A 17,097-nucleotide genomic window follows, 5' to 3' on the forward strand; every position below is an offset into this window, starting at 1 on the left:
TCGTAACAATGTGCGGAGAAAAACCCCGAGAACAAAATCGAAAAACAATAACTTAGAGAATTATTTTTGATCCGCGTTTTATAGCCAAGTAAATTATAATAACCGTTCGACAAATTAATGTTCGTTCCGATAAATTTATTTATACACATCTGTCACGGTATAATTTTTTGTAAATTTTTAATTCTTATTTATGTTATATAACGAAGAGGGTTGAGAGAGGAAGAAAAAGAGAGAGCGCGCTCGAGTTGGTTGCTCGCAGTTATATATCGATTTACATTAAATCAGTTATTACAAAAATATATATCATTTTTACCATTTTCTCTATTTCTTCGATGATTTAGTTTATTCATAATCGTGATTGCGTACTTGTACTTTTCAAATGATGTGTGTCGCGACTCCGGAAATGATTTCGTAGATTTGTTTTACAACGTAACAGTCGATCCCCGATACTAAAATACAATTGCGATATAATTGTAAGTGTTTGCATATCTATTTCTTCCTACGTGCAAAATTGCAACATCTCTCTCGTTACAATTCTCTCGGTTATCATAACTACCAACTGATGAGTATGTAATTGCAACAATTAGCAACAATTCAACGAACGATTATTTGTTTGAACGATCAAAAAGAAACAGTTGCACACTAGTGTAAATTTACAAAACGTTTCTCGAATGCACGAAACAAAATTTTTAAACAAGATTCTGCACTTTGTACTTTGTTTTTCTAGAAAAACGTGTACCGCGCCGGACGTTAGCGGCCGGATCCTCGAGGTCGTTTTGGGACTAAAAATTCGCCAATAATCAAAATGTCGAGGCCGTTTTTTTGTTTTTTTTTTTTGAAAATACAAGCGTTCAAAACTGTCACGAATCACAAATCATTCCAAGCGATTTTGCGCGCTCAGGTACACGGCACCCCGAAGAAGTGTCCCCCTACCCCCTCCGAAATATCGACCTGTTCTCTTAAATACTATGACGTAATTTTGTATATATGACATGAGAGATTACCGGAATTGCTTCTCAATGTTGTCTCGTCACTTGTATCCGCGGATATTTGGTCTGTTGTTCTCGCACGACAATTAATGAAGTATCCGCATCAAAACACACAATAGTCGGAATATTACAAGTCATCCCTTTTCCCCCACATCCCCCCCCCCCGTTCCCGTTTTGTCATCATCAGCGTGATACAAAATGCGTCACAAACGGATGACATCTTCTGTATGGTGAAATGTATTTATAATAAAATAATAATCGCGATATGGTATCGTTTCTACGATTACGATAAGATAGAAAAGAATGGACACATCGATAAAATACACAACTTTCATATGGCGGTAATTTATTCAGAGAAATAGCGTGAATAACACGCTAGTATTATATTCTCCCATCAACGTTTTAATATTCAACGTTGATATTCCGATTAATAACATTTGCGCGCCGTGATCCCATAGATATTTCAATTAAAACTAAACTCGTCCGTCAAAATTAGCAGTCGCTAATGAAAAACCAACATTTTTCCGCTTGATATATTGTTTTTTTTTTTTTTTTTTTATTATCACGAAAGGAGCAAATTGTTTCGTTCGGATTTGTCAAGCTACTAAATTTAGACAGGAGTGAGTGCGAGAGCAGATATTATATTAAGATGTAAGGATCGCATTGAAGTAAATCAGAGGAGACGTCCAAATATTTGCAAAATGCAGAGGAGGAATATTTTTAGAAAATTGTTACGAGACATCGCCGCGCAAAATAATATTCGATATGATGCATCGAGAGACGACGGGTCTTTTCGTAATAATGAACCGGGCGTATTTTATTTTGTCACCTGTCGTTTGCCAACACGCGTTCGTTGTAAGAGGCCGAAAAGCGACAATTTGCATTTTTGATGATAATATTCTTCCTCCATATTTTCCATCTCACAGGATAAATGTACCAATGACCGGACATTTATTGAAGAAACAATTGCTGGAGATGTGCAAAAATTTATCACAATATTTTTTTTTGTTTTTTCACTTATTGTTTAGATGTATTTTCAATGATATTAGTTTCCAACTTACGTGTAATTGTTTATTTTTTTAATGCCCGGCCGGGACGTTTTGTTCTTGAGAAAAACTTCTGGCGTGTACCAAACGCAAAAAGTTGTTTACTTTCGTATTTTTTTATTTCTCTCTGTTTCTTCTCGCTTCCTATTTGTGGTCGCGACTTCTTCTCCTTGTTCAGTCATTGATCTTTCCGTCATTTCCGTCGTGCAGCTGACATGCGATGCCGGCGCGGCGTTAACGCTAAGAGTGCGGGAATAAAATAATAATAAACGCGCGCGCGCGCCCGCGCCAACGAGAATATCGGGAGTGCAAAACTACATGTATGTAAATCGAGGGGACGCAATGATGTGAGAGAAGAGAGAAAAAAATAAGCGAAGAGGAGGCGCGCAAGAAGAAGACCAAGTTTACTTCTTCGGCGAAGTAGCGAGAAACGTGCGCGTAGAGCAGCAGGCAGTTTGACACACGCGAAGCTGGCGGCCCAAGCACGTGACAACAATTTTCGCGGGTCTCGGACCCGCCGCCGGGCCAATGGCGGGTCGCTTTCTAGCCGAGGCAGCGCCACTGGTATGCAGTGCGGTCTGTGTGCCGTTGTCGCCAGTTTGTTCCGTCGGGCTATGTGCATCGCAGGCAGTCGGCGCGGCTCCGGGGAATCCTGCTATCAGGAATTGGCCACCGATGTGCAAGGCAGACGGCACTCACAGATGGAGTCTGCGGACATTGAGTTTGTCAAAGCGACTAATATTGCGGAGAGAATGAAAAACGTTGTTCAGCCACAAGAGGTGAGAAACGAATATTGCGGAACACGATATTGTTCTTAACAAGTTTTAATTACCTTGTTTACATAAAAGTCACACGAACTGCCACTTCCTTGTCTCGCGGAGTTTCAAACTTGTCACACGAAGAACGATTGGAATTTACTTCTGATGTTACGAAGACACGTGTTTAATTTAAAGAACGTCATTTTTTTGAAAAGCAAGGAAATTTCGGAATTGGCCGAGATTAGAAATCAATTTCGAACTTGCGTGGAGAGTTTAATTTGTAAAAAAATTTATCTGATTCTGCTTTATTTTGTATCTATTTTGATATAATTGCACTTTGATTTCACGACGCGAGAAATCTATTGCTTCGAGTAGACTTCGAACTATGTACATATATCAGATGTTCTAAGAGCACTTCCATTTAAAAGAACTTTCTTGACAATTCGTGCACACTAGGAAACGGTAATTGAGTAGCGTCTTCTGGAGAGAAAGAGGGCGGAGTTCTCATTTCCACGTGCCTTCTCTGCGCGTTCTCTTCCAATTGGACAAGTTACCAACTAGTAACTTTCATACAGAAGACGTAAGTGAAAGAAAAAACAATATAAAAGAAGAAGAGAAGTTACGCCCTCTTCCTTCGGAAGATGTTACTACATCCTTATTGTAATATCTCGGTGATTTTATCACTCGACCTTTAAAAATCTCCGCTGATGTACGTTCAAATATTTGTATTTTTTTTTTTACAAGATTTGCAAATATCGATGTATATTTTATAGACCGTATCTGGAAAATATGAAACTAAATAAAAATACGTAAAAAAATGTGTAAATCATATATAATTTTAATCTAAAAAATTTGGCCGTTTCTGCTAAATATATATGTCGAAGATAAACACGAGGTATAAAGTAAATTTAACTATTCTAACATTTAGTTTTTTTTTTCCAATTGTAATAAAAAATATTGAGCGCTGAAACTTGCACTTAATAAATACGAAATATCGATTTAATATAAAGTTACATTAAAATTGTATTAGAAAAAAATAATAAATAACGTACACAAGTTGATAAACATTAATAAACATTACGCTAGCGCTATTAGATGAAAGAGGCCCAAGTCGGACCCAAAGCGTGAAGTGGAACAGACAGACAGACACACACACACACACAGAAGGCGGATAAGTCTACCACAATAATCTCGGAAACTACTCGCAGACGTAAACAAGGCTTGAGTTACGACGTCGAAGAGGATAATGCGCGGCATTATATCTGCTACTGTACATTTTCATGCGTAAATTTCGCATTTCCACAATGTCGGTGCGTTTCTCAAAAGCTTTATAAAATGAGTTTCTCTCAATCTGTCTGTGTTTGCTCAGGAAATGTACACGTGCAAAATGTAAATATGTATATGTGAAAAAAAAAAAAAAAACTATAAAAACGATGCATAAGACATTCCGCTATTACTTTGTTTTGTTGATTGCTATTTATAGAAATTTTATTTCTCAAGCGTGCAACGCACCAAAAGCTTTAATTAAGACGTTTACGAGCAAAGTCTTTGTGAAAACTGATGTATCATATCATAAAAAACAAAAATTACGCACGCGCACATTATTATTTATTTATTTATTTATTTTCTTTTTTCTTTACAAAATTCACTTCTTTACAAAATTCACTTCTTCGAAGAGTGCGTTTTAAAACGATTCTTCAACGACTAAAGCAATCTTTATTAAGATGGTTTTAGCGCCACCTTGAAAACACATTACCTTGAAAATATCGCTCTCCGAGGGAAAATTAACTTCCCGTACGTCTTCTCTTAAAAAAAAAAAAAAAAAAAAAAAAAAGAATAACATTTCCTTTACGATAATAACAAATTATAATATTCACCTGCAATTTATCTCTCACGTGAAGAACAAAAACCGTAACTATGTATATTGTTCTATTGCTATTTGCATTTAGTAAAATACATATGTGCTCTAAGCAAAAGTTAATCTTTCCGCTTATCGTTGTTCCAGAGACGGATTGCCGAGATAACAGTGTACAGCGAGGAGCAGAACGCGGTGTTCGTACGTATCTCTGGTGAGTAATTCTCCTCGCGTCACGTCAATACATATCGGGGACACCGCGTAGTATAATGATGTTCAAATTAGCAATAGAGGCGCACGGGAGGTTCTTTTGCGACGAGCAATTGGATTCAAACGAAGCCGATCGGACAAAATATCAGACGAGAAGAATAAGGGGAGACTCGAAGACGAAAGTGGTCGGTTATCGGACCAATGAATATGTAAATTTTCAACGAAAATCACTGCAACAAATAGGCAAATATCGTGTACACCCGGTGCATGCGCACTGACGTTGACACGCGGAGCATTTTTCTCTGCATTCGACGCATTCTTCTCTCATCCAGGCTGCCGACGGTCGGCCGACCTGAAACACGGCAATATAGACATTAGCGTAACTCTCCGTAGGTATCTTTGATGTTAATGAAGCTTAAAATGGAGTTAAATTTACATTATTTTTAAAATTGTACGCAATATGTAGCGCGTACATGTAACGAGTTGGAGAAAGAAGAAGAGAGAGGGAGAAAAAAAAACGAAAAAAGGAGCGAGAGAAAAAGTCAGATCCCACTTTATTTTTGAGTTTAGTTTTAATTCAACTGGAGATCGTCAAAGTTGTGCGCGGCACATGCTGTGTGCGCGCGCGTTTGCATTGCGCTCAAATGTAATATTCTTCAAAAAGTATATTTAATAAACTAATTGCGTTTTAATTTAATTTAAAACAAAAATAACTTTTATATTGTAACTGGGACGCTTCACTGGGAGCTTTTTATCGCTGCAAACGGAACGACAATTGTATGACAGAATATACGCTCCGGAAGTGGGTCGACAAAATAAGTTATGCCTTCGGCGCATGAGGATAGATTTAATCGTTTCTTTTAATTTTTCTTATGTACGTACGCGCGAACGTTCATTTTTACAATGAAGGAAAATAGGGCTCTCAGATATTACATCAGGTGTGCACGTGAAAACAAGGCCAATGAGAACCGAACGAGGTTGGTTAAAAAAAAACTTTTCTTCTTATATTATTAATTACTTCATTGTCATACATTCTGGCTCGTATTCTCGGTTCTTCTCAATGTGCAAAATAAAAAAGATGACATTAATAATGCAATATAACATAAGAAGAAATTTTTTTTTTTTTTTTTTTTTCCAACATAAAAACCAGAGACCTAGCTCGGCTCTCGTTGACCTTGTTTTCACGTGTACACTTGATTTGAGATCATCTTTGTCACAAAGATGCAAGCAATTGTCCCGAATTCTCGTACGTCTTCTTGTGTCTTTCTAGTCTGGATTCTGTTCCTCTTGTTGCCCTCGAGAGAGCGACCTAACAATGATGCGGTCCTTTTGATTCGCATCCAGCGCAATGACAGCTGTTGTATTTTTTCGTTGGCAAAAACGTTCTTTATTCTCTGTACGTAACGTTTCGGGTTTTTTACGTGTGAACTGGCTTTAAATATTATTTTCAACGACCATTTCGCGCGCGCGTCTCCGTATGTTAATAAATAAAAATTCAATCAGCTCGCACGCAAATAAAAATTACTTCTCGATAGTAAAATATTATTGAAAGTAAACAGCTCGCGAATAAAATTGCCTCTAGCTTTGAATATTATTTATAGTACCCAGCACGCGAATAGATCGCTTCTGGCTTACAGAATTATTTCATGCAACTCAACAACAAATTGCCTTTGGCTTTGAATATTACTCGCGGCATGTAGCCCCCTTCCCCTTACGTGTGGTTCACGAATAAATTGTGTCTCCGGTTTGCGATATTATTTGAGGCGAACAATATCGCAGCGAACCAGTTCACACACGTATCGCCTTTACGCTCTCCTTAAGCAAAAGTATAATTAAAAGTAAATTACGTAACTAATGTACCGAAGTGCAATAATGATTACGTAATTAACCGTATAGTTTACCTCGTATAATTAAGTGTATAGTTTTAACTCGTTTTGTGTGTACAGGCGCGCAAAGAAGTAGAAAAAAAAAACTCGATAAAATTGCGCGCCGTGCTGCTTCGCAAACCGTGTGTTGATCACAAAGATGAATTTATTAATATACTAATCGGTGTACATCGGTGTAATTTCGCACTTCTGTGTTTCTCGCGTAATGGACGCGCGTAATGCATGCGTGTGCAACGCGTAATACATACACGCTGCATCTCTCTCGCACGCAATACGAGTAAGACAAGGACGGGAGAAACGCGACTATGTTTTTCTTTGTCATTATCGAATCTTCTACTTGTTACTTTCTTTTATTTAACGTCCCAATCTGAACGTTTAAGAAATAATTGTAACAAAGTATTTTTATACACGTAAAGAAACTAATAATTAAAAGCACATTAAAAAAAAAAAAAAATAATCTAAAGAAATTGAGTTTTCATATTTACTGTTTACATATCTAATAATTATTTCTCTAATAAATGTGTTGGATATGAGATAAAACTTGAGAAAAATAAAGTTCATCTTTTATAAGATAAGATAACGACGTCCGTTTATTTATTTTTTGTTAACAGACAGAGGATTTCATAATTCCGGAACATCCGCGACGTTGTCACAAGTCCGTGATGAATCCGCGACGAGACGTTTATCAGACGCGGATCAAATCCTGCTGGAAAATCTAGACGTCGGTCGATGCAGGACCAGACACACCGGTCGATTTTTGACGATGCACAAACGACGACGTAAGAGACTCACCACAAGATCGTTGAATCAAGAGCGGGGTATCTTGGACGACATCTTCCACGGATTGGTGCAGGTAATATCAGAATCGAAAAAGTTTTCTCTAAATTGCGTGTCTGTGTTTGTTCACATAAGTAAAACCCGTTTCACAGTCAAGTCCGGTTTATTACAGTGCGTGTTGCAAAGAGCTGGAAACTGGCGATTCAACGCTTTCACGCTCGAAACACTTACGGGTGGTGAGTATATTTGAATTTGCAACAGACATGATATATTTTTATATCAGTCTTAATCAAATTCGTGTTCGATTCTCAAGGTCGTTCCTTGCCGGTATTGTGCGTCCATCTTTTTCACTGGTACGGACTCTTGCAACACTTCAACTTGGATGTGGTGACAGTGTGGAAGCTATTCAGTAAGCGTTTAAAATATATTTAAATATAAAATACATTCTAAAAATATATATACAAAGTTTAAATATAATCTACTCAGAGCAACGTTCGCGCAAAGCAAATTTTAAAGAGTCATTGATCTTTTAATGTCACATCTTGTTAATTCAGTGTTCAACTGTTTGCTCGTAGCTTTTATCGAGGAGGGTTATCATAGTACAAATCCTTACCACAACAGTATACACGCTACGGATGTCACACAGGCAATGCATTGTTTTCTCCAAGAAAACAAGGTACAACTTTTTACATACAAGAGTTGACACGTACCTAATCACAAATGTCCTTAGCGAAACAAAAATAAACGTAATTATATCGTAAATTTGCAGATTAAAAAACATCTGACCAATTTAGAAATTATGGCTTCCTTGATAGCAGCTGTAACGCACGATTTGGATCATCCGGGTGTGAATCAGCCGTTTCTCGTCGCGACGAGTAATCACTTGGCCGCGCTTTATCAGGTGGAGAAACTTATCGAATAAAACAAAATGAAGATTTTCACCGCGTTTTGCGCGTAATTGGTAGACCAGCTCGGTCTAAATTGGAGCATTGGATTTTCAGAATACCTCTGTTCTCGAAAACCATCACTGGAGATCAGCCATAGGATGTCTCTTAGAGAGCGGTGTCTCAGCGCAACTACCCGCTCACGTGAGACCGGAACTTCAACGGCACATTAGCTCATTGATCTTGGCCACAGACATCACGAGACAGCAAGAGTTTCTCACACGTTTCAGGGTACGCCTTAAAATTAAGTCAGTTTTTTTGTTTTTCTTATCCGAAGTAACAATTTGCATTTCTTCAATTCGCAGGATTATTTGAGCAACGATTCGCTCAAAATGACATGCGCGGAGGATCGCCACTTCATTCTGCAGATCGCTCTAAAATGCGCTGACATTTCGAATCCGTGCAGACCCTGGGACATATCGAAGAAGTGGTCCTACAAAGTTTGCGAGGAGTTCTTTAGACAGGGCGATTACGAGCGTCGTTTGAATCTTCCGGTCACGCCGTTATGCGATCGACACACCACCAGCATCCCGAAAATCCAGGCTGGCTTTTTCAAACACGTCGTCACTCCTCTCTACGTCGAATGGCATCGTTTTCTCGGTGACGGTCTGAGTACGTCATTAATGGAATACCTGAAGGCTAATCAGAAGAAATGGGAGACTTTGATCAATCAGGAGGCGGCTGAGGAAACGGAGACCGAGATTTCCGAGCTGGACGAGGCCGAAGCTATCGCCAGTTCTGGCGAGGAAACCGGCGTCGATGAGGATTCGGGCAGCATCGATTTGCTAATACCGGCGGCTTACGTGCAATCATCGCGCATGCCGACACTGCCCGGACGAGTGGGACTAGATTGCGTCGGCAGACGTCATTCCGTACCTCTGAGCGCTCCGAAACCGTTGAGTTTACCCTCGCGCCAGTCTGTCAGGAGAGAAAGTCTGCCGAGTGAGCAGCTGAAGATAAAAAATCCTTTGTTGAAGCTAGAAGACGAGCATCGAGAACCAAGCTCGTTGTCTTTGCTGTCCTCCAGAAACAGCATGGTGGAATCGCCGAATGTCAGCACTTCCGAGAGACCGGTCAGTGCGGAAAATCTTCTGCCCGAGCCGACTATAGCCAGTATCACCAGCAGCAGCGAAGCGACGAGATTGAACGCGGTTTTGCAGTCGGACAACATCAGTGTGCAAAGCGTGCCGAGCAAACAATTGACGCGGCAGCAGACCTTCCCTCCTCTACAATCGTCCGTGAGAACGAGATACATGTCAACGACCGCGGAAATGTCGCAGTGTTACACGCAGATGTTAAAGGAGACCGACAGTGCTCCCTCCAACTACTCGATTCTCCCGAGAAACAAATCGTGCTCCAGCGACCGATGTTCGTCGGCTTCGTCGTCCCAGTGTGATCCCGATTTGTGCAATCAAAAGACGTCACCGAAGATTCTCTCGAGGGAATTGCTGATGGTGGATTTACCTATGAAGAGACGAGGCTCAACTCTGTCGGATACGATTAAACAGAAGCACGGCTCGGATCGTCGCTTTTCCATGCAAACCGTTCGCGCCGACGACACGCTTTTCAAGCACAATCGGCACAAACGACCTTCCTCCGCTCAAGATTCCGATTCCATGCAGATGTTTTACGCTACGTTAACAGGATCTCACAGTGACAAGAGCAATCGCATTTCCGATACGGTTCTCGCGGAATACAAGTCGGATTCGGATCGCAATGTCGAACTTAAGTGTCGCGATGTAAAATCGACAATCGAGGAATCACAAACTAGTACCACTACGTTCAAACAGTCCGAACAGACGGATCAATGTACTTTATCGACTAGTAACATGTGTTCCGCACAAGAGCGAAGATATTCAACTCCCACGACAGAGTGCAAAACAGTAACGACTGACTACACAGGTAGACGGTACACTACGATACCCGTGACCTCTGAGCTTAGCACTCACAAAGTGTTCTTTATCGGTAGTCCCCCCGATACGTCGCCACCCAATCGTAGCGCGTCCTCCTCGAGTGATAGTGGTAGTGAACTAAAACGAACTATCGGTGATTCGAGTAACGAAGCCGGTGTTAAACGAGAGTTAGATTGCCTGAAGGACAAGAATCCTAAAATAGCAAAGATGGATTTCGACACGCGGATGAAGGAGAACGTTGATCCTCGCAACGACGACTTCGCTAAAGTATTAACGTCTCGTAGAAGCAGTCAGGTAACTGAGAAATTACTTAACTTTTACAATTCCTGAAAAGCAAAGTTTGTTTTTTTGCAGCTGCATTGGATTAATATTACGTTATTGAAAAGCGTATGTGTGTTTAACTCGTTGGGAAATTCATAGGGATGGGCAAGAAGACGCGGATCAGCTCCGGTTGGTCTTCTATCGAGATTAGATGACTACACTTCAGCGTCTGTATCTACCAAAGTTGATATTTGTAGACGTGGATCTGTACCCGTTGATATCGCCAAGCAAGGTGCGTATTATTATATTTTTATCGATGAATATAGCGATCAACAATTTATAAATTTCCATTTGTACGAGATTTATTTGCATTGTAAATTATTAGTTTTTTACATGTTAGGTGGATCCTGCAACCGGTTCACCTTAGGTTCTCGGGGAGATAATTTTGCAGCTTTAAGAAGAGCTAGTCTTCCGCAAGAAACTACGTTAGGAAATCTTCTGGGCAATGTTCTTACTTTAACTAGTAAGCCGAGATTTCAAATAAGAAAATTATTTTCAAAAAAAATCAGATTACCAATTTTCTTACATTTCAATGTGTTGTTTTTCAGGCGAGCGTCATAGCTTTTCAGTAAATAATAATAACAATAATAACAATAACACTAGTAGCGGCAACAACAATGGCATTAACAGGTTGTTCGACAACACCTTTTCTGGGATGCTCTCGCCGAGACGGGGATCGGTACCGGCAGACATATCTGAGTTGCGCCGCGATCTGTTCACGCGAAACAATGTAAATAACAAGTCGCGAAATCGCAAAAAAGTGTTGAAAAGACGAAGCAGCGGGGGTCCGGAAATGTTTATCGGAATATCGACTACCGATGGGAACGACAACGGTACGTGGTTCAAGTGGAAGCGGGAAATGGGAAAGCGCGATCCCGTTCCCGAAACGTTCATCAAGCGAAGAGGATCCCTACCGATAGAAATGGCTGTTTCACATGCTGGTCAGTTAAAATTCTAAAGATGAATATATTACAATGATATGTGTAAAATTTTATTTGCCAGATAAACAACAAGGTCTCGTCCAATATATCCTTGAATCTTAATTAATTCAATTCAAAGTATCGTTTCTCTCTCTCTCTCTCTCTCTCTCTCTCTCTTTCTCTCTTTCTCTCTTTCTCTCTTTCTCTCTCTCTCTGTTTTGACAAAATTCCTGTTTGTTTGCTGTAGGATCAACATCGGCGCCACGCAAATCTAGCTTGTGGCGACTTTAGAACGCTATGAAAATACATGAGGACCGTCCACACACATACATACCACCAGCAATTAACAACAACGTCACATCCACGAAATAACAGTCTTTCTTCGCGTTAACATCTCATCGGCGTATCGTTATCGTTAGCGATCATTGATTACTAAAAAAAATAAAAACTTTCACAATTGCCAATGAAGACTTTCTTGTCGATCTTAAGCGTACGTAGATAAATAGTATTATTATTATCATCGATTCGTTTCAAATGTTAAATAATACATAATTGTGAGAATAAGCCAAAACCTGCACTGGAACCACACGTTCAATTAATAGCAAAAGTACGATACGTGTAATTGTAATATCGTTAAGTATTCGTATCTATCGTAGGCGAAACCAAATTAATCGGACAATTCATTTTATATTAATAATCGAAAAGACATTTTTAAATTATATTACACATATATAGCGACATAAATAACGAGCATCAAAATGTTAAAGGTTCAATGAACATCGCAGTGGTGTTGGGAAAGATGTCTGTCACGTGACTCATTCCCTTCACACAATATTGATCTCGATCCATCAGCAGTTCCTGAGCCAGACCATTTCCCTATCTAAGCTCAGATCCGTCATCCACACGCAGATCGTTGATTTGATGTATCTTTCCGAACGTCACTGCACATCACATTTAGCTAGGCTACATCTCAAAATAAGTGCCGCTTGAAATAATAATTGCTAAACATAGAAATACTTCGAAATCACTCCCAATAATCGTGATTTTGACATACGTTGCCAAGTTTGTAATTCTAAGTAACTTTCACGAGATCTTAGCCGTAACTCTCTCTTTCTCGAACGTTTCGCACTTTCGTCTGTTTCTACTTTCCTATCGCGAGCTCTTCTTCTTTCACAAACTTTTTTTTACATTTCGTCACGACTCTTTTCTATACGCACCATCTTCTCTCATCTTTTTCGGAAAGTAAAACCTCACAGCTCGCACTCTCTGTTTGCCGCAGACCTCTAATTGCGGACACAAATCGTTGTATTGAATATAAAACCGCTGTATATCAATTGTTGTAAACTCAATCTAGTCAGCGTCTCGTCTTTTGTAACGAGCGCGTTTATTCGTGATAAACCGCGCGTTTGGTAATAAATTATGCATGAGCGTGTTCTGCTCCGACGAGACATTTGCGCGATAACATTCTCCGCATACACACACAATGATATCAAAATTACTTCTTCAAGTGCGACGTATCCACCACGGATAGTTAATATCTACGATGTGTACATATATACTATAATAATAAAAACAACTGATATAAAAGGATATTAGACGAAATTATATTGATATTAGAAAACGCGCATTAGAGCTATTGGAGTTGTCATAAAAACCAATATCTCGGGCCACTTTTGCTACCACACCTTGAAACGCACACTTTAGGCTAACACTTCACACATCTTCTAAACCAGTTTGTAATTCAGAACTTGTTATAGTCTCGTCATTTTGGTATATATATGCGTACGCACATAAAAAAAAAAAAAAAAAAACTAACAACACATGTGTGTTGAAATTTTCGTCTCCAAATGATCTCGAGTATCTCTGTACTACAGACGGTGCTTTATGTGCGCACAAAAAAAAAAAGAGTCTGGAATATTTTATACGCATATTTTGACATCGGGTGTGAAATAACTCTCGTGTACGATTCATTTCTTGATCATCTCGTCTTGATGTCTTTATAGCAATTAGAAAGCGACGTAACTTTCGTTTACTTCTACAGGTGAAATTACAGAAAGACGAGATTTCATCCTCAATAGTTTTTTCTATGAATAATTTTATTTATGTATTAAAAATTAATGTGTATTAAAAATTAATTATAATAAAATGTACACACACATATTTAATAATTTACGTTAAAATATACATCGCAACAAAATATGAAATAACATATGACCGCTGCAAACTATCTTATAATCTTACCGTCGATTTGTTTAAATATTACTTTGATATTTTTCTATGCAGAATGACGAGAGAAAAATTGATACAAAAACTAGTTCAAATACAAACCAGAACTCACATCTATCTCTAGAAACAAAACTTTTTCAAGTATGTATAAAAAACATCTTAAAAACCATTTAACGTCGGGAAAAAATCAATCTCGTATAATAGTTTTAGTAGTTATATTTCAGTATTTCAAACGGCAGTTATCTAGAGACATGCGTATTGTATTAATCGAAATGTACACTCACACACACACACACACATACTCACAGGTATATGGAGAGAGAAGAATCAAGAAGTAGACGTGAAAGTAAGGATGACAAGAACGAGATGAGAAAACGGATCACATACAGTCATGTAATACACAGGGTTTAATAAGTTAATACGAGGATTTTTTAATATAATTGAAACGATTAGAGGACGATTAGAGAGACGGGAGGTAGAGAAGAAAAAAGACTGGTAGAGGACATTCACTGTTATAAAATATGTAATTTAAAGAAGTCAAAGAGAAGAAATTTAATAAAAGACTTGCTCATGTGTAAATTTCGATTTGTTCAAAACTTAATGTGCACAGAAAACACAGAGCTCTACTTGGAAGAGCGAAATTAAATGCGAAATCACGGCTACATGTCATTTGTATTACATTTATAAATTAGCTATTGGTACTTTTCTATGTAATATTACATTTGTTATAATATATTATACATTAAATGTATATACGTGTGTGTAATAAATATTATATATATTATATATACTATATAAATTATATATACTATAAATATTATATATACTACACACACGTATATATATATAAATATAAAATTTTACTCGAACAATTTTGTTATATGCCTACATATATCTTATATATATACATACATATATATTTATAAGATATATGTACGTCTTTATATCGGGAGTAATAATTCAGAAGTAACAAAAAGAGCTGTTGTAAATGGCTCTAAAAATATACTCAATTCGAGAAGAGAATAGTTTTTTCTTTTTATAGAAAGTTTAAATTTCATTGTGTAACGTTCAAACACATTCCTCAAGGAAGAAAATATCATATAATGATGTATGAGATACAAATTGGTATATAAGTTTAGTTAAACGACATATATAACAATAATACAAAACGATGAAATAATAGTAACATAATGTGACATTAAGTATAATAATAATAATAATAATAATAATAATAATAATAATAACAATAATAATAATAATATTAATAATAATATGTAATTATCACTTTTATCATCGTTCGTAATTTCAAAACCATTAGCATATCGTCATCATTAATTATATTATTATCTTGTTGTTGTTATAGTTATAACGGTATTCAAATAACAATATGGATGTTTTAACTATATTAGGTTATATAGTGTGTGAGCTATGTGTGAGTTGTTTTGGAGTTAATTAGTGAACCATGCGCGTTATTGATTATTGATGATATACGACTATTATTTATTATACCGATAGTTTTTGCAGTGTATAGACTTACGATATTCGAACCAAACTAAATCAAAAGATATAGACAGGGTGTGTGTAATGTGTGTAATAATCTTTAACATCTACTACAGTTATAACGGGAACATATTTCCAATTTTCAATACTATGATTCAATACTACGTTGTAATTAAAAATTATTATACCGGTAGAATATTTGAATAATTGTTTGTATTCAAAAGCAACAATATATATACATACATATATATATATATATATATATATGTATATATTATAAGAACTATAAATTTCCAAATGTTAAAAGTTACACGCTGTAACTTGTTATCTCTCAGACTGTCCGAAAGTAAAAACAAAAAAAACAATACCACTACGTAAAACTAGCAAATTAAGAATGAAAAATATGTGTATCTCGCGATTCTAAATTTTACGATATTAATAAAACCTAAAAATAAACGTTAATATACGTATCGAATTTACAGATATGGATTATTATATCTGATATATATATATATATGTTTTTTGAGAGGAAGAATGTTTGCGAACGCTGGCGGTCTTCCTTTTATCAATTTTTCAAACTCAATTTCTGCTGCGCTTTAAATGTATTTTATCTTTTTTAACATAACTGATTTATTTGATGATAATGTCGCAAATACTTTTAATAATATGTCTACTGGTATTTTCAATAAAAGTGCAATATTGACAACACTAACAATCGCAGTATTTTATTGCACACGTGAAGCAAATATCTATTTACAGTTCACACAAGTTTCTTTCTCTCTCTCTCTTTCTCTTAAAAAGTATATTAAAAGTAATAGTTTTTTTTTTCCAGTGATTTTGCCCTCACATTGAGGGCAAAATGAAATCTGTTCAATTTGTAATAGAAGAAAATTATCATAAAAGGAAGTTTATAAAGAAAAACCGCTACAACGCGCAAATAGAAAAAACATTTCTTCAGCAAGTTCTCGATCCAAAAACTAATTAATTTTTGTTACATCTAAAAAACTTAGTATTATATGTGTGCCACATTTTTTAACCACACCAGAAACAGTAAAAACATTACTGCATCTGACAGTCCGCAGTCTGTGCAAAGTGGGACGGGAAAATGTGCACACTACTATTATATTGTATCTAAATAATTGTAAAATATTCTTTTGCCGAATAAAGAGAAAATTAGGACACACATTTTTATTTGTGTTCTTTTTACTACTTTCTATATACTTATAATATTCTAAGAAACTTCAAAACTACTGAGACAATAATGAAAAAATATTAGGAGAACATAACTAGCAAAGAGGTGGCACAAAGTTTCGAGTGGGCGGAGTACATCCAAGAATTAATAATTGATTACATGAAAGTCCCGCTCACTTGACACGCTCAGCGAGTCTTCGTGCCACTTCTTGCTTATGTCATCTTAGTTACATGACCAAGTCATTGACCTCGCCGCAGTCACGTGACCGAGGTCATTGACCCGCCGCGGTCACGCGACCGAGGTCGTTGACCCCGCCGCGGTCACGCGACCGAGGTCAGTGACCTTACTGTAGTATACTACATATAATACAATATAAGGTATAATATTTAAATATAGAATAAAGTATATATATATATATATGCAATAACAAATCGATGTGCTATTTTTCTATAAGAGCAAAATTTTGAATGGCTGCGCCTTGTTTCTTGTCACGTGTAGACGCGTCCTGTAGTCTTCACTTCCAAAAGTACGCAATACGACTGCTAGGAGTGCTAGAGTCA

General features: G+C 37.3%; 1 protein-coding gene across 3 annotated transcripts in view; it reads left to right on the plus strand.

Moving 5' to 3' along the window:
- Positions 1–13,430, plus strand: part of LOC109855871 — a 14,780-nt gene extending 1,350 nt beyond the window's left edge. The window contains exons 1-14 of one of the 3 annotated variants that reach the window (XM_020430551.1): positions 2,730–2,814; positions 3,880–4,103; positions 4,799–4,862; positions 7,356–7,597; positions 7,694–7,757; positions 7,835–7,930; positions 8,097–8,197; positions 8,291–8,422; positions 8,523–8,696; positions 8,771–10,672; positions 10,799–10,931; positions 11,040–11,162; positions 11,248–11,640; positions 11,867–13,430. In XM_020430551.1, the coding sequence (XP_020286140.1) occupies positions 4,074–4,103; positions 4,799–4,862; positions 7,356–7,597; positions 7,694–7,757; positions 7,835–7,930; positions 8,097–8,197; positions 8,291–8,422; positions 8,523–8,696; positions 8,771–10,672; positions 10,799–10,931; positions 11,040–11,162; positions 11,248–11,640; positions 11,867–11,910 (3,498 nt within the window). In that variant the 5' untranslated portion in view covers positions 2,730–2,814; positions 3,880–4,073 and the 3' untranslated portion in view covers positions 11,911–13,430. Of the gene's footprint in view, positions 1–2,213; positions 2,815–3,879; positions 4,104–4,798; positions 4,863–7,355; positions 7,598–7,693; positions 7,758–7,834; positions 7,931–8,096; positions 8,198–8,290; positions 8,423–8,522; positions 8,697–8,770; positions 10,673–10,798; positions 10,932–11,039; positions 11,163–11,247; positions 11,641–11,866 lie in introns of those variants that run through there. The other 2 variants (XM_020430550.1, XM_020430549.1) reach the window with 2 other exon arrangements.
- The last annotated feature ends 3,667 nt before the right edge of the window (positions 13,431–17,097 follow it).

This window comes from Pseudomyrmex gracilis, unplaced genomic scaffold (assembly GCF_002006095.1).
Source record: "Pseudomyrmex gracilis isolate BER0280 unplaced genomic scaffold, ASM200609v1 scaffold_101, whole genome shotgun sequence".
In the NCBI taxonomy this organism is placed as follows: domain Eukaryota; kingdom Metazoa; phylum Arthropoda; class Insecta; order Hymenoptera; family Formicidae; genus Pseudomyrmex; species Pseudomyrmex gracilis.